At 37.2% G+C, this 20351-nt stretch overlaps 2 protein-coding genes across 2 annotated transcripts; one reads left to right on the plus strand and one right to left on the minus strand.

Annotated features, from left to right (window-relative positions):
• Positions 1-1470: 1470 nt before the first annotated feature.
• LOC117342350 (nuclear cap-binding protein subunit 2-like) lies at positions 1471-13964 on the minus strand. The gene is made up of 5 exons (XM_033904493.1): positions 13790-13964; positions 9963-10144; positions 5246-5384; positions 4116-4207; positions 1471-1856 (listed from the first exon to the last, which is right to left on the minus strand). Exons 1-5 carry the CDS (start codon positions 13856-13858, stop codon positions 1835-1837), a joined length of 504 nt encoding a protein of 167 aa, XP_033760384.1. The 5' UTR covers positions 13859-13964; the 3' UTR covers positions 1471-1834.
• Positions 13965-13985: 21 nt separating this feature from the next.
• LOC117342349 (GPI mannosyltransferase 4-like) lies at positions 13986-19176 on the plus strand. Its single transcript, XM_033904492.1, has 3 exons — positions 13986-14103; positions 16267-16429; positions 17467-19176. Exons 2-3 carry the CDS (start codon positions 16318-16320, stop codon positions 19167-19169), a joined length of 1815 nt encoding a protein of 604 aa, XP_033760383.1. The 5' UTR covers positions 13986-14103; positions 16267-16317; the 3' UTR covers positions 19170-19176.
• Positions 19177-20351: the final 1175 nt, after the last annotated feature.

Below are 20351 nucleotides of genomic sequence, written 5' to 3' on the forward strand. Positions count from 1 at the left end.
TGATTACTACAATTATATTCCACCATGAATTGGTACATAATATAGATGGCATGGTAAACATTGATTTATAACAAATCTGCTTCTATTATCCTACAGTGTCAAAAACCCAGAAGTCTGATAACTGATTGCAGTAGTGGTATGTTTGAAGCTACAATGTGTATACAGTCGAACCTGTCTATAAAGGACACCTAAGGGACAAGACAAAAGTGTCCTTTATAGAGAGGTGTCCTTTATATAGAGGTTCAACGAGTTATGTCCCTTATAAACGAAGAAACAAACCAAAGTCTGTTTATAGTACACTATATGTCTCCTGATTTATTATATTTAAACACTGAAACAAATGAATAATTGACAAATGATTAAAGATAAATGCTTAATTAATTAATTTTCAATCATTCATCTGACACAAAAAATTAAGTTGATATTTTAAATAATTTATATTAAGCCTATAGTTTCAAAACAAATCTTCACAATATCATACTATACTGAATATCTATTCAGACAAATACTCAACATAGTCAAAAAAGTAAAGGTAATTCTTATCATAGTATAACAATTTTCATTAATCCTCAATATTTTGGAAAATAAATATGTTTGAAATATCTTTTCTATTACAACATTAACTCTTTATAAATGAAAGTGCATTTTCCTCTGATAATTATAATCCCTAAGCATTTATTTTGAGACATATTTTCTGAAATCCATGTAGGGATTTAATTTAATAAATACCGTTTTCTGGTTCAGTCAATTAGTATAGTGTAAACAAAGACACTCGGAACTCTTCAGCTGTTCTTGATATGTTACGTAGTCGTATTCCGAGGAGTTCCGAGTGTGAGAAAATGGCGGCTGATAACCATGTGCCTGCCCTGTCAGATTTGCATACGGTTGATTTTGTAAGTAAAACAATTATGACAAACATAACTGTTGCTTTGTCCCTCTTTTGTTGGTCTTGATAATGATTTAATTACCCCCTGACCATTCTTGTTGTCTAGGCTATGGTTGAATGGCTAAGCTTAGCTGTCACCGGTGGGGTTGAGTAAACAAACACCTCTGCCGATGGCGATCGGTCACTCTCTTGTAATTACTGCCCATTGTTACAGCAACTTACAGGTAACAGGACAATTAGTGACTGATGAAGTGGCTTCCTAAGTTAGCATTGCTGCCAGGGGAGTTGAGTAATTAATGCTCTGCTTGTTATTTAGAAACGTTTTACACACAAATATCAACACGGTTATGGTTTCACGTATCCGTTATGCGGAATTTTTAACAACTTTACGGACAAAAATAAGTGTCCGCTGTCCGCATTAGGAAGGTGTCCGCTATATACATGATATTTATATAGTGATTTTCATTGGGGATTCCTGGAAGTGTCCGTTATGGACAGGTGTCCGCTATATAAGGGTGTCCGCTATTACAAGTTTGACTGTACTAGTATATTAACAAAACATTTTAATAAAGGGTAACAACACATTAGATTTAAACTTTTATTCCATTTGCATTCAAATCATTCAACCATATAAAAACATTTTCACAAACTTTCATATCCATATTTATAAACGGCTCCACATGGTGTGTAAAATGATAATGAAATGTATAATGAGTGTCAGGAATTGTATAACAATTCAAACTGAAGCAATGACACTGGCTGAGAGGCTGCAGCATTGTTTAGGAAATATAATGATGTGCTCAATGGCAATGAAATGTTAAGTTTGTGGAGAAATCAGTTCAGAATAATCATTTCAGTCTATCATAATGCCAATAGATTGTGGTTATCCACTTTAGCCAGTCCAAATCCTCATGATGCGATGTGTAGATAAAATATATTCAATCAGTCCTATGTCATGTAATCCAATTTCCTGTGAAAATAAAAAAAGTATTCATTGTATATATACCATGTAATACACTGTTCAAAACAGGATATAAGTGAAACATGCATACCCCACTAATAACATATAACAGTGAAATCTCTATCCAAACAAAGGATTTTAATGATTAATTTGATTCATTACTTTTGAAAAAATATTGAAGTCACAGCAGAATTGACATAAAATTGCTGTTGGTGTACCTACTCATTCCTACAGTACAGATCTAGAGCGGTCAGGTGACAAGACTCTCCTACCATAGACTACAGATCTAGAGTGGTCAGGTGACAAGATCCTCCTACCATAGAGTACAGATCTAGAGAGGTCAGGTGACAAGACTCTCCTACCATAGAGTACAGATCTAGAGTGGTCAGGTGACAAAGTTCTCCTATCATACAGTACAGATCTAGAGCGGTCAGGTAACAAGACCCTCCTACCATAGAGTACAGATCTAGAGTGGTCAGTTGACAAGACTCTCCTACCATACAGTACAGATCTAGAGTGGTCAGGTGACAAGACCCTCCTACCATAGAGTACAGATCTAGAATGGTCAGTTGACAAGACTCTCCTACCATACAGTACAGATCTAGAGTGGTCAGGTGACATGACCGTCCTATCATGGAGTACAGATCTAGAGTGGTCAGTTGACAAGACTCTCCTACCATACAGTACAGATCTAGAGCGGTCAGGTGACAAGACTCTCCTATCATACAGTACAGATCTAGAGTGGTCAGGTGACAAGACTCTTCTACCATAGAGTACAGATCTAGAGCGGTCAGGTGACAAGTCTCTCCTACCATAGAGTACAGATCTAGAGTGGTCAGGCGACAAGACTCTCCTACCATGGAGTACAGATCTAGAGTGGTCAGGTGACAAGACTCTTCTACCATAGAGTACAGATCTAGAGCGGTCAGGTGACAAGTCTCTCCTACCATAGAGTACAGATCTAGAGTGATCAGGTGACAAGACTCTCCTATTATAGAGTACAGATCTAGAGCGGTCAGGTGACAAGACCCTCCTACCATAGAGTACAGATCTAGAGTGGTCAGGTGACAAGACTCTCCCACCATGGAGTACAGATCTAGAGTGGTCAGTTGACAAGACTCTCCTATTATAGAGTACGGATCTAGAGCGGTCAGGTGACAAGACTCTCCTATCATAGAGTATGGATCTAGAGTGGTCACCTAGACTCTATAACTACATGTATTATTTAGATTTTTTCCTCCGCACTGATAGCTATTTTAGCTAAGGGTATATGAAACAGATCCTAGAGGGATCCTCTGTGCCCAACATCACTGTGATCTTTATTGTTCTATGTAAGATTGAATTTTTCTCTACTTTTACCTTCTTTCCCTCTTAGTGATTTGACAAAAGTGCATCCTTCATAGGAAATCTAAAAAAGATCTAACAAGAACTTTCTAAGAAATAGCGAAAACAAATTCTACTGTTAAAATCCAAGGTGAATGCCTGTCGAACATTTTGTTTTTCAAATAATTACTGAAATTGTAAGGACACATTTAGGGACTGAGGGTAAACAACATATCAAGCATGAGAGAAATCATCCCAGTACTTTCAAGGAAACAGAGATGACAAACTTCAATGTTTGGTTTGTTTTTGTTTAACGTCCTATTAACAGCCAGGGTCATTTAAGGACGTGCCAGGTTTTGGAGGTGGAGGAAAGCCAGAGTAACCGGAGAAAAACCACCGGCTTACAGTCTGTACCTGGCAAATGCCCCACGTAGGTTTCGAACTCGCAATGCAGGTGGAGGGCTAGTGATAAAGTGTCGGGACACCTTAACCACTCAGCCACTGTGGCTCCCAATATCACAATCAAAGAATATTAGATGGTCGCTCGTTGGCTATTTTGTTGAAACAATAAGACTCAAAGTTAAATGGGCACATGTTGCAACTAGGGACGAAGAGAAACCTACAAATCAAGTTTAAGAGATATTCTTCTAGTATTTCAAGAAATAGCTATGACAAGTACGGTTGACGGACAGATGATGGACCACAGATGCCCTTGAGAAGGGTGATTTGAATTTGATGATGGTAGACAAAAAACATACAAAATGGATTAATATATGGATTTTATATATATATATCTCATTTTCTTAACCAATATAAGTTTGGAAAGTCTAACATATGGTTTTTGAAAGTGTTAACATTTTTTCATTGAAAATAGATTTGATATTTAGTCATTTCCCTATCCTGTCAAAAGCCCTAAGAGATCTAGATAACAGAAACTATACTCACTGATGATCTGGTTTTGTTCTTATACGTCCAGCTACTATCTTTCCGTAGCCTCCCCGTCCTTCATCAAAGTCTGTTCTGTATTCATCTCGTACCTGAAAAATAAAGGAGAAAATCAATACTCAGGGGCGCATGCTTGCATTCCACATTTGAGAAAGGTTTCTTTGAGAAATAGAGAAGTCAATTTTTTAACAGGCAAAATCCAACATGGCCATGCACAACTAGGCTTCAAGGTGAACATACATCAAAACATTTGGAGAAAAATATATCCCGAGTTTAATAGCAATGATAAACTGTTTTATACATAGGTGTATCAGATGTAAGTACTGTCTGTCACTTAAACTGATAGTTAATGTTTTAGATCAGTTGTGAGCTTTTGACTCTTGTGCTTTCAATGACAGATATCTATTTGACCCTTCATATTTATGGTTTGACTCCAGAAATTGTCACATGACAACAAGAAACTGACAGCCTTACCAATGGGAATATTTATATTACAACTGGGAAAGAAGATGACCTCGTTTCAGCCATCTTGTTTATTTCCCTCAGACTCTCAAAAGTAAATGTGCCTAACTAGAGACAAAGGGTATAATCTGACATTTTAGAATGATATACAATGTATCCAGAACTTCTAGAGAAACATCACTTGTTTTAGGACCAACATGGCATGACCAAGACCATTCCAAACAAGCAGCTGATGATGGCCTGAAAATTGGTAATGCTCTGCTTCCACAGAACCAACAACAATCTTTAATGAAATTCTCAAAACCAATGGATGGTTATATCTCGTTATCATTACAAGAGGGTTAACAAATAGGGTTAACACACTTCAACTAATACAAGAGGAATCTAAATGAAATCCAAGAACACGCACAACTAGGGATCAAGGAACCTACAGGTGAAATTTGAGAGATCCGTGAAGAACTTTCTGAGAAATAGCAATTACAAAGATTGTCTACAGACGGAGGGACAATGGGCAACAAACCACAGGGAAAAAATGATTTAAATAGCCTACTTGATGATGGGCAGTGGTGGCCATGGGCTGAAAAGAAATGTTATTTTCAAATTTCTTTATCCACCCCTACGTGGTCAACCATGTCAATAAGAGATTATCTTGACACATGTAAACTAACCTGTCCTCCACTCTTTCCTCTTCCATACTGTCGTCCCTCTTTGAACCCAGCATCCCAATCTGTCCTCACAATTCGGTCATCTAGCCTTGTACCGTTGACGTATCTCAGAGCATTGGCGGCATCCTCACGTAAGTAATATCTTGACGTTGATTAAGGATTACAGGATAAAGACTTATGTACAGCTAATTATGACAGACCTAGCCGTGATAAAATACCAGAATGCTTGAAACCTAAAATCAATTATCATATTCCTTGTTGGTTAGAAATGAGTTTTCTAACTCTAAGCTACTGTATGAAAATAATCTATCGGTAATTTTATCTGATAATCAAAATCTATCCATGCTTTATCCTAGTAATACCTGTACACTATATCATGAGGACTGGTCATCCAGCAGTAACAAACATTAACAGACTCCTTATACCCACTATGTCACCAGGATTGCGGACTAATACATGTACACCCTTCCCAATCCACCCTGACTCTGACTATGTCACTAGAATGACTGACCAATGACCTTTTCCCAATTTATCCTGATCCCCACTCTGTCATCAGGATTGCTGACTAATACCTCCTCCCCAATCCACCCTAATTCTCACTCTGTCACCAGGATGGCTGACCAAACCCTCCTTCCCAAACCACCCTGATTCTGTCTCCATCCTGAACTCAACTTGTAACTGTCACCCAATCATCCCAGATTCCCACTCTCACAAAAAAGGGGAAAACAGCATGCAAAGATGCACAACTTCAATGCACATTGTGCTGCTTACGTATTTTGAGAAGTTTTCATGAAAAAGGGCCATAACTGCCATAAAAATAGCCAATCCAAAAAGTAAGCTAGCCCACATGCACATCTTCAGTGTGAGATGACTAAACAATCCACAAAGTGTACCTGATATGAATTTACATTATCTTTAAAATATGTAAATTTCAATAAGATGTAAGAAATTAAGTGGATATTTATGATGAACTATTAAAAAATAAACAAAAGTACTCTAGGGAGCTCCTGTCCCATGCAAAAATGAAATGCATTATTGCATCATGTGAACACAAATATTGAAAAGCAAAACCATTCATTGTCTAATCAAAATGCCACTAAGGAAGTATAATTTCATTTCATAGCAAAGTCTACAAAGATTGGAAAAAATGGTTGTAAACCAAGTGGGGATCTACAGATCTGTATACAAGCATGTAACTTTAGCAATAAAAGTTGAATCAAAAGGCTCCCCTAGGGAAACATATATAACTTCATGTCATAATTAAAAAGTTTACTTAGTTTCAAGACGACCAGTTGAAAAATGCAAGAGATCTTCAGAGAAAAATCAAATACTAAAACAAAGGGGCATAACTTTTGCAAAAATAGTTGAATCAAAGTGTCGTTCAGGATGTAGAATATCTCTGGACAAACGAAAGTGTACATCAGACAGAGCCATATATAACAAGAGGCCCAAAGGGCCTTAACGGTCACCTGAGATTTGAAATATTTCGGCCAACTAAATTGACCCTTTTTGGCCCCACCCATCAGTCCTAATGGGGTCAGTCTATGAAGAGTATTTGATTCTAACATATAGTAGATAAGAAGATTTTTGAAATTTCAGTCAATTTGACCCTTTTTGGCCCCGCCCACCAGCCCCTGGGGGTCAACTAGGGCCAACATGTACATAACATCAAACTGTAATCCCATGATGATAATTTGAACCAAGTTAGAATGAATTCCAATACAAATCCAACAAATAATAGTCAAAAATGTGATTTCCCTATATAAACTATAGTAAAGTTTACCCCCTCCCCAGGGGCAAACGTGAGACCCCAGGGTCATGAAATTCACAATTTTGGTAAAGCACCTTAAGACCCCTCCATCTATGAAGAGTATTTGATTCTACCATATCTGAGAGTAGGGAAGAAGGTTTTTGAAATTTTAGTCAATTTGACCCTTTTTGGCCCCGGCCACCAGCCCCTGGGGGTCAACTAGGGCCAACATGTACATACCATCAAAGTGTCATCCCATGCTGATAATTTGATACAAGTTAGAATGGATTCCAATACAAATCCAACAAATAATAGTCAAAAATGTGATTTCCCTATATAAACTATAGTAAAGTTTACCCCCTCCCCAGGGGCAAACATGAGACCCCAGGGTCATGAAATTCACAATTTTGGTAAAGCACCTTAAGACCCTTCCATCTATGAAGAGTATTTGATTCTACCATATCTGAGAGTAGGGAAGAAGATTTTTGAAATTTTAGTCAATTTGACCCTTTTTGGCCCCGGCCACCAGCCCCTGGGGGTCAACTAGGGCCAACATGTACATACCATCAAACTGTCATCCCATGCTGATAATTTGATACAAGTTAGAATGAATTCCAATACAAATCCAACAAATAATAGTCAAAAATGTGATTTCCCTATATAAACTATAGTAAAGTTTACCCCCTCCCCAGGGGCAAACGTGAGACCCCAGGGTCATGAAATTCACAATTTTGGTAAAGCACCTGAAGAGCCTTCCATCTATGAAGAGTATTTGATTCTAACATATCTGAGAGTAGAGAAGAAGATTTTTGAAATTTCAGTCAATTTGACCCTTTTTGGCCCCGCCCACCAGCCCCTGGGGGTCAACCAGGGCCAATATGTACATAACATCAAACTGTAATCCCATGCTGATAATTTGAACCAAGTTAGAATGAATTCCAATACAAATCCAACAAATAATAGTCAAAAATGTGATTTCCCTATATAAACTATAGTAAAGTTTACCCCCTCCCCAGGGGCAAACGTGAGACCCCAGGGTCATGAAATTCACAATTTTGGTAAAGCACCGTAAGACCCTTCCATCTATGAAGAGTATTTGATTCTACCATATCTGAGAGTAGAGAAGAAGATTTTTGAAGTTTTAGTCAATTTGACCCTTTTTGGCCCCACCCTCAGGCCCCTGGGGGCTGGGGACCATATAATTCACAATTTTGGTTGACCTTCAGCCATAGAAACTTTCTGCCAAATTTCATTGAAGTTTGTTAAGTGGTTTTGGAGAAGAAGTCGAAAATGTAAAAAGTTTACGGACGCACGACGCACGACAGACGACGACGGACAAAAGGCGATTAGAACAGGTCACTTGAGACTTCGTCTCAGGTGACCTAAAAATCTCGTCAAATTTTGAAAGGTGTATGAAAATAGATACGTTACAAAACAAGAGATCCCAGAGGGATCTTGGCGCCCACCATTGAATGTTCTTTATAGGTTCCATGTCAGATTGATCTTTTCTCTACTTTTCTCTTCTTCTAAGTCTTACTAATCTGTGTAAACTCAGAAGAAACCTCTAGTACTTTTCAAACAAGGGAAACCTATATATAAAATTTAAGATTTAGGCACCAAGGGGAACCTATATATATGGAATTTGAGAAAGATTCCTTCAGTGCTTTCTCAGAAACAGTGATAACAAACTTCAATTGTCAAAATCCAAGATGGCTGCTTGTCGGCCATGTTGTTTTCTGATTGGTCTCAAAATGCAATATGCATAACTAGGCACCTGGGGGAACCTACATATGAAATTTCAGGAAGATCCCTTCATTAGTTTCTTAGTAATAGTGATAACCAGTTTCAATTTTCGAAATCCAAGATGGCTGTCTGTTGGCCATGTTGTTTTCAGATCGGTCTCAAAATGCAATATGCATAACTAGGCACTAAGGGGAACCTACATATGAAATTTGAGAAAGATCCCTTCTGTGCTTTTTGAGAAATAGCGATAACAATCTTCAATTGTCAAAATCCAAGATGGCTGCCTGTCGGCCATGTTGTTTTCCGATTGGTCTCAAAATGCAATATGCATAACTAGGCACCAAGGGGAACCTACATATGAAATTTGAGAAAGATCCCTTCAGTACTTTCTTAGAAATAGCGATAACAAACTTCAATGGTCAAAATCCAAGATGGCTGCCCGTCGGCCATGTTGTTTTCCGATCGGTCCCAAAATGCAATATGCATAACTAGGCACCAAGGGAAACCTACATATCAAATTTGAGAAAGATCCCTTCAGTACTTTCTCAGAAATAGCGATAACAAACTTCAATGGTCAAAATCCAAGATGGCTGCCCGTCGGCCATGTTGTTTTCCGATCGGTCCCAAAATGCAATATGCATAACTAGGCACCAAGGGAAACCCACATATCAAATTTGAGAAAGATCCCTTCAGTACTTTCTTAGAAATAGCGATAACAAACTTCAATTGTCAAAATCCAAGATGGCTGCCTGTCGGCCATGTTGTTTTCCGATCTGTCCCAAAATGCAATATGCATAACTAGGCACCAAGGGAAACCAACATATGAAATTTGAGAAAGATCCCTTCAGCTCTTTCTCAGAAATAGCGATAACAAACTTCAATGGTCAAAATCCAAGATGGCTGCCTGTCGGCCATGTTGTTTTCCGATCGGTCCCAAAATGCAATATGCATAACTAGGCACCAAGGGGAACCTACATATGAAATTTGAGAAAGATCCCTTCAGTACTTTCTGAGGATTAGCGATAACAAGAATTGTTTACGGACGGACGGACGGCGGACGGAGGGACGGACGGACGGACGGACGGACCACGGACCACGGACGCAGGGCGATTTGAATAAGCCCACCATCTGATGATGGTGGGCTAAAAAATAAAAATTGGGATAGGGAAATTTCTGTGACCAAGTGACTTCTGCACATTTCTATGTTTACAGGTAATTAAAGGATACTCTAAAAAACAAAATCCACAAGGAGTTTTCTGAACTTTGTCCAGTCCCATTACGATCCTCTTGACATCTCCACATTTAGAGAAAAGTTCATGAATCTGTTCCTCTGTTGTATAAAAAGATAGATTGCCTACATACAGGGTAGAACTCGTTGCTAGCAATCTCTCTTGTTCTGCACGATTGCCCTGAAATTAAAGGACAGAAAAACATAAAATAATATATTTCAACTATGTCTTGACCTTCTTAAATACTGGTAGCAAAAACGAGAAATCCCAGAGAGATGTTGGTGCTCCTGCTGTATGATCTTTAGTTAATTAACGAAAGTCTCATAAAAGACAAAGATGAACCTACAAATGAAGTCTGAGAAATATCCCTCAAGTACTTCTGAAGAAAAACTAATAGCAGAAATCATTATTTTATTTACTTGCACGTCTAGATAACCACACCTTTTTGCGTCTTACTTGAACATGCAATACTGTACATGTGACTACCGTTTCTTAGTCAAGATGACAGAATGAGTCGTCATTTTCCAACCTTGCCAGATACTGATATTAAAAAGAATTTGATTAAATAGATTCTCTTGCTGACAACACAAGGAATTCAACGAAGTGAGATGGGAAAGTTGTCTTGTCCATCAATATCTGGATGAGACACATACATGTATCTAAACTGATATTGAGGCTTATAATTAAATGATTCCAAGCTTATACATTACAAACTTTTAATTTATTTTAAAAATGTATAGTTGATGTGGCGATGATCCTCTTTTTCCAATAAAATGCAGTCCTCTATTGAGTATTATTGAAGTATTGTCCATACATGCAAAGACAACAAAAGTGAAAATAATTACAAGCGCAGATTAAAAACAGGCTAATGGTGTGTTTATCTCAGCATGCAGACCAGTAACTCCTGCTTAAAAACATACATATAAATATATATTATTTCTTTCTCTAAAAAAATAAATGAATACAAACATAGATATGTAAATGTCAGTCATAATGATGTGTGTATATATACATGTATATACTTCTATACTATACAAATATTCAGGTATGATTACTTGAATACAGTATGTATGAAAGGAGAAGGGAGAAGGCCTTAGTAAGTTGCAATAACTTGTGCCTAATCCCTTTTCCTTAATTGAAATAAAATATGTTTAAAGTAAAGTAAGGAAATAGTATGCAATGGATACTTGTATGTATCAAGAGTGTTTGAATCTGTGTTATGAAAAAAATTGATATTGGAAAAAGGAACGAATGAATTGTCAAATTGTGTACATGTCATGTGTATGTTTTTTGAAAACTGAATAAAAATATAAGTTAAATTTTTTTTTTTAAATCCTGCTTAAATAGGTCCAGGGAGATACTATCCACTGCTCTCCATGGAAAACTGTCCCAGATCATGATAATGTCCAGAAAGAAGGACTGTGAATCTGTGTGTGGCCTCTGCATGGCTGCTGATGATGTTGGACGTAGCTCTAATGGTAGAACTGCTATAAGACCATGCACTATCTTGTACTTCGTATGACTTTACCAGGTGCTTGCAGCTTGCCACTCTAAAAGTGCCATTGATGTTAATTTGTGTGTAGATGTTGATCACAAATCAAGTCAATTGCAGTTGTACTGCCTCCAACTTCTGGAAGTTGTAAACTGTGTGGGGTCCAATACTATACATGCTTACTCCGACAAAGATCTTACTCTTGGGAAGCGGATATATTATGATTACCACTTTCTACCTTCAAAGACTCCAGGAAACTTATGCCTGGAAACTTACCACTGATATAAACTACTTCAAGATGTTTACAAGTGATAACCTCTACAACCGTGATTTATATATTTACCAGATTCATCCAGCACATTTACTTTACTTGTTTCCCTAATTGTGAACTCCACCAAATTGTTCTGGATATTCATTCTTTTATCTTGATGATAAGTATTACTAGCCAACAAACTAAGTAGTGCTTATATATGGACCCAGCATTACCAAAGGAAACTTCTATGGAAATCTACCAAATTAACCAATGATGAACACATATCCAAAACAGACTAACTCTACTGCCTGAAAGTTATTTTGTCACCACATGCCGGATCTCTGCTGCTTATGTACATGTCATTATGACGTGAACTTTACCACACTTCCCAGGATACCTACGGAACTTTCCGTTGCAAGGACTGTTCCTTCTTTGGGACATATCCTGACAGAACTTTCAGTACCTCCTGAAGCCGTCAGATGTCTGATCGATTGCTTTTTTACTTTTCGCAGTTGTCTTTTAACTTTATATCTCTAGAAATCACTTGAACATTTTCATACTTATCATGCATTTTAATACTTTGTATTGTATAATTATTGCTTTATTATTATTTTTCTTAACACATCTTGTAATTTAGGCTCTTATACTACTGAACAAGGACTTGAACTTTACTATTATCTACCTAATTTATGTAACAATCTTTATGCAATTTAGACCAATCATTACGTCAATGCTTTGTTGCTCCCTTACTACTTACTCTGTAACTTATGACGTCATCATGTTGTCCTTTGTTAGTCACATGACCTCTATTGTTATTCAGCTTCAAAATTTAACAGTCACACTAATAAATTGTGTCCTGATACCGGCCTGCCTAGCAGGCCGAAACATGTCGGCAGGATCATTTTCAAACCTGGACTCTGGAGTTGCTGCTCTTCGTTCATACCTTGATTTTTCTACTTTTTAAGAGCGCCCTGAATACCATGTGGTATCCTCCTGAGACCTAGAAGACAAACTTTCCCCTAAACTACACTGAATGAACATTGGTTCTTTCCCCACTTTAATTTATAAAGATCTAACTAGTTATGTTTAACATGTGGCCTTTGTGCTCTGTGTACAGTGTTGTTGGTTGCACACTATGCAAGTTCCGATAGAGTTTGCTTTCTTTGTAATGGTTCATTCCAACTAAGTCTTGGATCTATGGCAGATTCCACTAACGATGTTGTAGATGCTGGCCTTACGACTACATTTGATTGTTACTCTCAGTAGTTGGCATTTACTGGGGTTGAACTCCATCTGCCAGTCTGCATCCCATTGCAGAAGACTATAGTCTTGTGTGTCATTGCCTGATTGGATCTTTCAGTAGAGCAAACAGTCATCGCCAAAGAGTCTCATGACAACTTATGTACATACTGGCAGGTCATTGTTGAAAAGGAGAAACTGTCAGTAACTCGATGTCATGCTTCCCCGAGACATTCCATATTGGACGTAAGGCATTGCATGCTTCATCTCTTCCTGTCAGCTACAACCACAGGTGCCCGACTCGTTTTATAAAATAATAACACTCTCATTTATATGTACTCTATATGTTATTATTTTATAAAACGAGTCAGGCACCTGTGCTACAACCAGCTTCTGGTCTCCAGCACTCAGGAAGTCTCATTGTAGAGTAGACCTAGACTCCATAATGGTGTGCCTGGTAGATTAAGCTCTCCAAGATCCTTACTCTTTGCCCTGTATTGGACTGTCAGAATAAGCTGGGACTCACGGGACATGTTTTTACTGAAACCATGCATATGCTAGCTGTGCATCAATACGTTATAAATCAGAGTTTATTATACGTCAAAACAGGTTACACTCAAATTCTGGAGTATGAATCATAAGGCTATGTATAATATCGTCCCCGGGTCTTAAACATACGATGTTCGTGCTTTTCGATTCTGCGTAAGTAAAAAATGGTTTTGGACTGATGAATTGACAGTACAGTATACGGATACTTATGCGTCAAAACTGGTTACTTACAAATTCCCTTCAACTCGCCATACAGTAGAGACACGGACGCATTGGCTGTCTGTATGCTTACCTTGAAATGTTGATCTCTGTAGGAACTGATGGCGGCAGAGCCTGAAGGCACATACAGTTTTGTTGTCATATTGCCTGTTCCTCTGTCGACTCTAGGCCTAATCGACTTTCAGCTTGCTTTCTTTTTCTTCGTACCGATCGCACCGGATGTTTAAAGCGCCACCCAGTGGCAAATCTAATACCCTGAATATCCAGTCGTAGGTGAAGCTATCATAATGTCAGGAAATGTCAAGTACGTAAATTTTCGGTGTCAAAATGTAAAAAAATTGTAAAAATGGTGAGACGATGAAGCATAATCATCTGATGCATGTACAAGTGAGTATTAAACTTACACATTCTTCATATTTTATTGTCCATTATTTGATAAAGTAAATGATATCAGAGCTAGACAGAGAAAAACTCCTCTCAAGCTTCAGTGGAAGATAATGGAGATTAGTGATGAGCGACACTTTAGATTTTCGGGGGATTTTGACCAACTCGATACAAAATACAGGATCCACTAACGATAATGTAACGAGAAGCAATTATCAGGAAAATATTAAATTTAGGTCGCACGGCCGGAAATATGTTTTCTACAATCTTGCTATGGTTTTGCAGGTGTGACTCACCAGCTTCGAATCATTTAATGACGTCACTAGCAGACGACTCTTTGGTCGGTTGCATTGCCTATTCTATCGGTTTCTAGTGCAAGTTTATGCCAAAGAAGTTCAGGCTTCTAACTATGACAATAGGGCTAAAGAATGTTCTTGTTTTAGTGGATGATTTCAGACCACGATATACAAAATGTTTTCGTATAGGATGGTTTTATTTGTACATAAAACATAATTTGTATCCTTAAAAAGGCCCCATGGACCTGCATTACAGCACTAAGCTTATATCGCTAGTTTAGAAATGGAGTTGCACCATGGAAAATCTTATATTGTTGGAAAAAGAATTGGTGAAGTGCATAGGAAGAAAGTTATCCAGTTGAATGAATGAAATTAATAGTCTAGCCGAGTATTATGATAATAAAACATTTCAATTTTCATTCAATTATCTGCCTCAAAGCAATAAGGATACAAAACTGATTTATAGTTAATTATATAATAGTAAAATGCTACAAGAAAACATGTTTCCCTCAGTTGAAGTGTAGAGCAACTGTCGTAATTTATCACAGTACATAAATTAGTACACCTGACAAGTTTTTGCGTTTTCATCCAGGTGGCAGAGGCCTTTTTTGTTCATATTGTGACTGACCAATGCCAGACTTTTGTCATATTTTTGCCATAGATATATCGCTTCCAATAAAGTTCATTTGGAAAACAAAATCTGACTTGTACAGCTCTCTTCAAGGAAAATGGATAACGAGTAATTAAATATTTTATCAAAAAGATTATCCCAGTTGTTGATTGCAATTGGATGTGCAATTGCAAATATTTAGGGAAAATATCATTTGATCAGAATATAATGAAAACTGAATACGAATCTACCAAGTATAATTGATAACAGCGTTGATCTGCAGACACCCCGTTTACTTTCGTCGCCTTGTTTACATTACCTCCGTAGGGAAATCACATTTTTGACCATCGTTTGTTTGATTTCTATTGGAATTAATTCAAACTTGGTTAACATTATCAGAAGTGGATGACAGTTTGATGCTATGCACATGATGGCCCTGACTGAACCCCAGGGTCTGAGGTACTGGTGTGGGGCCAAAAAGGGTCAAATAACCGGTAACTGAAATTGAAAAAATCTTCTTCTCAACTTCAAGATATGAGAGAATCAAATACTTCACAGATATAAAGGTCTTAAGGTGTTTTACCAAAATTGTGAATTTCATGAAGACCCTGGAATCTCACATTTGACTATCATTTGTTTCATTTCTACCGGTATTACAATTCATTCTAACTTGGTAAACATTATCAGCATGGGATGACAGTTAATGGTATATGCACATGTACATGTTGGCCCTGACAGACCCCGAGGGGCTGATGGGTGGGACCAAAAATGGTCAAATTAGCTTAAATTTCAAAAAAACATCTTCTCGAGTCAAGGCCCAAATAAGGTAGAATTTTTTCTGTATAGATGGAAAGGGTCATAAGGTACTTTAACAAAATTGTGAATTTCATTACCCTGGGGTCTCACATTTAGTGCCCCTTGGGAGGAGTTATCCTTTATTGTACGTAATATAATTATAAGGAAATCACATTTTGACGATCATTTGTGTCATTCCTATTGGAATTAGCAGTTTTTGATGGATGGAGTCAAAATGGATAAAATTTAGAGATAGACTATATATTTCAAATACAGGTGACCTTTAAGGGCTTCTTGTTTTTTTGTCAGAAAAGTCTAAAAATTACTTAAATTTCAAGAATATTATGTAAATGATTAGCATGGAAAGGCATAGTAAGTAGCATCCTTTCATTTTCTATGTTTCAAATGGCTATGTGGACAACTTCAATGCAAACTTTGCAGGTTTTGAATATGTTTTTTTTTCAGTTATACACAATGCAGTTTTGTTGTGCATCACAAACATAGGAAAGTAACAAGATGAGAAAGTGCTATGCTGTGCTATGGCTGGTGCGAGTGGTGCTGGTGCTACTGCCACAGACTGCCTACATCCATCCCGATGAATTCTTCCAGACAGTAGAGGTTGTAGCAGGTAAACTTCACAGATGTAGAAAATAGATATTGACTAATGAACATGGAGGTCACTCAGGTCAGGACTAGAGCAGGTTCCATTGATATGTTTTAAAAAATGCATAATCCTGGCTTTGGGAAAGTGCTAGCTGAACTGTAGAGCAGATTGGCAGGATATACAGATAAAGTATAACTTGTCAAAACCGGTCCCCGGTCCCTGTCTTATCCAGATCCCTGTCTATTCTATCTAAAGTTTGGTCCCAGTGTTTTTGTTCCTAAGTTTTAATTGTTAAAACCTGCACAATCTGTATCCTGCCTATTCTGAAAATCAGCTTTGTTTAACTGACCATGCAGTGATCATAGCAAAAGTATCCTTTGTAAATAGATTTGACCAATTCATGAAGTCAAACTGACCATCAACAAGCAACAATCTAAACAACACTTTGAGGGTATTTACAATTATACTGTAATTACCCATTATTCAAAATCATGGCCAATTATTATATTGCTATTGATTGAGGCACCTACAGGTGATTTACTGGTAATTTTAATTGGCATCTTATAGTGGTCGATGACTTTATAGTGCTTGTAAACAAATTGCAGAAATATACTTACCTGGTATTTGTTATAAATTTTAGTGAAACTTTTCAGATGTGACAATTATAAATTTCTCTAAATGGTCCACCTGTTTAACTGGAAAAAATATGGCATGCTGGTCCTGGTGTCAACCAGTTTAGACTGGTTATAATTTACCTAAATGGAACTTAATTGGTCCCAAACTCCCTACTCAATTGTCTGCATGTGTATATTGATGTAGAGTGGGCTAGGAATTTGTACCAAGTCTTTGTGATAGAACTGTTTATGCCCTATCATTTGAGCTCTGGTTACTGAACTTACTGCAAATATATATAATAAATATTCTTTTTTTATTAAATATTATATATTAGGTATTTTTAAGAGGTATACATGTGACAATTTCCAAATTCTATTTCTTTAAGTTGGACCTCCATCCTATAGATGTGGTAGAGATATATTCAATGTTTGGTCATTTTTTTTCAGGTGACATCCTGGGCCTGGATACTTACACGCCATGGGAGTTCAATTCTACATCTCCAATTCGTAGTGTAACTCTGCCGTTCACAATCCTGGGGCCACCGCTACTCCTTTTCAACTTCCTTACACATCATTTCCCCAGACTCGAGACATCCTACTTCATCCTTGTGCTGCCGCGCCTAGTCATGGTCCTTCTAACTCTTGTCTTGGATCTTTCGGTGTATTACATGTGCCAATGTCTCAGTTTGAATGAGTGGATGGGTCTTATGTTTGTGTCATCCAGCTATGTAACACTGACTTACTTGACAAGGACATTCACAAACAGTTTTGAGACTGTCTTTTTTGCACTACTACTAGTGGTGTTGATAAGAGAATGGAAATCAACTAGAAGTTCAACAATTCTGAACTTTAAAGTCTTGAGTACAGATGTCAAGGACAGAAAGTTAAAGAAGAAGTTTAAACCGAAAAAGAAAATCAAAAGTACTTTCATTGCTGAAATTCCTAGATATAGACAATATGAATGCATCACTAGTAATTTCCTTCCCTTTTCAGCTTTTCTTGTAGGAATGATTGTTGTAGCGGGCATGTTTAACCGCCCAACATTCCTCATATTTTCTAGCGTGCCAATCTTTTTCTGGATTTTATCTTATCATTCCAAGACAAACAAATTCAATTCCATCATGACAATTGTGATATTTTCTGGTCTTGGATTCCTTTTATCGTTTGTTATTTTTGTGTTTGTAGATTCTGTGTACTTTAATCCTCAGATATTATCAACTGTTAAAAGTGATTTTGAAAATTGTCAGTCTTCACGAAAAGACTATATCATGTGCTTGAAAGACACAATAACAAAATATGTGATTGTTACTCCCTGGAACTTTATATCCTACAACACAAAACGTGATAATTTGGCGCAGCATGGCATACACCCATGGTATGTTCATCTGCTTGTCAACTTGCCGTTATTGTTTGGACCAATGTGCATTGTGATGTATTATTATATTGTTAAGTTTGTATCAGACATCTACAAAAGGACATGGAAGAGTCACAATCTTGCTTTGATATTTAGTAACTTTGTTCCATTGATTCTTCTGTCATATTTTCCTCACCAAGAGCCGAGGTTCCTCATTCCGTTATTACCTATTATGACATTGATCACAGTGAAAATCATTAGCACTGTGAACCACAAATCATTTCTTTGTACATGGTTTGTGTTTAACTTCTTGTTGACTTTATTATTTGGATTTCTACATCAGGGAAGTTTGACCTCATGTATACAATATCTTCAGCATAATTTTCATTCCAAATGCAAAACAAGAGAATCCTCTAAACATTGTTTTACTGATAAAGACAAGTTCATATTCTACCATACTTATATGCCTCCACGATATTTATTTTTAAATCAAAATGCAAACAATCAAATAGTTGATTTACAGGGACAGAACTGGTCAAGTCTTAACAATTACCAACCAAAAACAGTGAAACACCATGTGTATGTCATATTACCAGGATCTCTCATCCAGGAGGCCAAACATCATATCAAGTTTGATATCATTACCAGATTTTCATTACATTTAACAATGGAGGACCCACCAGATCTGTCAATATTGTCTAGTTTAAATGACGACTGGACAAGTCAAAATATTTACAAAGTATGGACAGAATTATCATCACAGTTGTCATTATTTGTAATTAAAATAAACAGGTAACATTCTCGTGTTTTTATTATTGTTTCTAGGTCATCTGCACCCAAAGAGTCAGGATGGCCTAACCTATAGCCATCATACTTTGTTGTCGAGTGCTCTGCATCGTGCATCAACTTTTACTTTAAAACACTGCTCCTCTTAAACCACAGAAGCAGATTTAATACAACTAAATTTGGAGTGAAATATCATTGCGGGAGGGTAGTCATAATTTATATAATCATCTGATAATCAACAAAGTTGGTAAAGCAAGGATGACAAAAATCTATTTATAGTAAAAGAGGGACCTAAAATTAGATCCCAGGAAATTAAAATGTAAATTTAGTCAAGAGATCACATAGTTGAAAGTGCATGAAATTTTAGGACAATCGGATATAATCAACAAGGCATCTCAAGCCTACAGATCTACTCCCCTCAACATTGATCAACATAGATGGTAAGAATAGTCTAATCACAATGTCGCTCTGGAAAAGTTGTGACTTTTAGTAACGGAACTATATATATCTGTATATCTGATAACCGATTTATTAATAACAAAATTGGTAGAGCAAGGTCATTGAAAAGGTATTTCTAGTTGATGAGTGTCATCAATGTGGATCCTTAGAAGTTTGAAAAGCAAATTCATGCACAATATCATTATTGTATGTTTTAGGACAATCGGATATAATTAATGAAGTTATGACATCGAATATCTTTTTTTTCCTTTTTTATACTAAACATTGAATATCTGTTGATAGTAGCAGACTGCTAGCAGTGACCTCGACTTTGACCCCAGGAGATTGAAACCAAAATTTACCCAAAAGATTATGGTTGAGCAAGTGTATTGAATTCCAGGTCTATGAGAAAATTAATGAAGTTGGTAGAGCAAGGACATTTAAATCTATTTTTAGTAACATTTGCCTTAATTTGAACCCCAGGTGGGTACAACTTAACGTGTGTAGCAGGCTGAGTTTTAATTGCAAATACTGTACATAGTTGTATGGTCGCCTTCTAGCTTCGGGCTAGGGGGAATTTCCCTTTAGCTCAGTCAGTAGAGTGGCGGACCAGTAAGCCGAGGGTCGCGGGTTCGATCCCGGCTGGCTGCACACTACCACCCCTTGCACTTTTACATTGGTGCCGCAGACCACACCAAGTGAAAGCAAGAGGCTTCCTTGGAGATAGAACCTGGGTTGGTGTGTTCGGGGGCAA

This window comes from Pecten maximus, chromosome 14 (assembly GCF_902652985.1).
Source record: "Pecten maximus chromosome 14, xPecMax1.1, whole genome shotgun sequence".
Classification (NCBI taxonomy): Eukaryota; Metazoa; Mollusca; class Bivalvia; order Pectinida; family Pectinidae; genus Pecten; species Pecten maximus.

Excerpts from the sequence above, each read along its gene's own strand:
- LOC117342349 (XM_033904492.1), top strand. The coding sequence starts at position 16,318 with ATGAGAAAGTGCTATGCTGTGCTATGGCTGGTGCGAGTGGTGCTGGTG. Across the intron at positions 16,430-17,466 it reads GACAGTAGAGGTTGTAGCAG|GTGACATCCTGGGCCTGGAT; the intron begins GTAAACTTCACA and ends ATTTTTTTTCAG.
- LOC117342350 (XM_033904493.1), bottom strand. The coding sequence starts at position 13,858 with ATGACAACAAAACTGTATGTGCCTTCAGGCTCTGCCGCCATCAGTTCC. Across the intron at positions 5,385-9,962 it reads TGTGGATTTTGTTTTTTAGA|ATATTACTTACGTGAGGATG; the intron begins GTATCCTTTAAT and ends ATCAACGTCAAG. Across the intron at positions 1,857-4,115 it reads AGAACAAAACCAGATCATCA|GAAATTGGATTACATGACAT; the intron begins GTGAGTATAGTT and ends TTATTTTCACAG.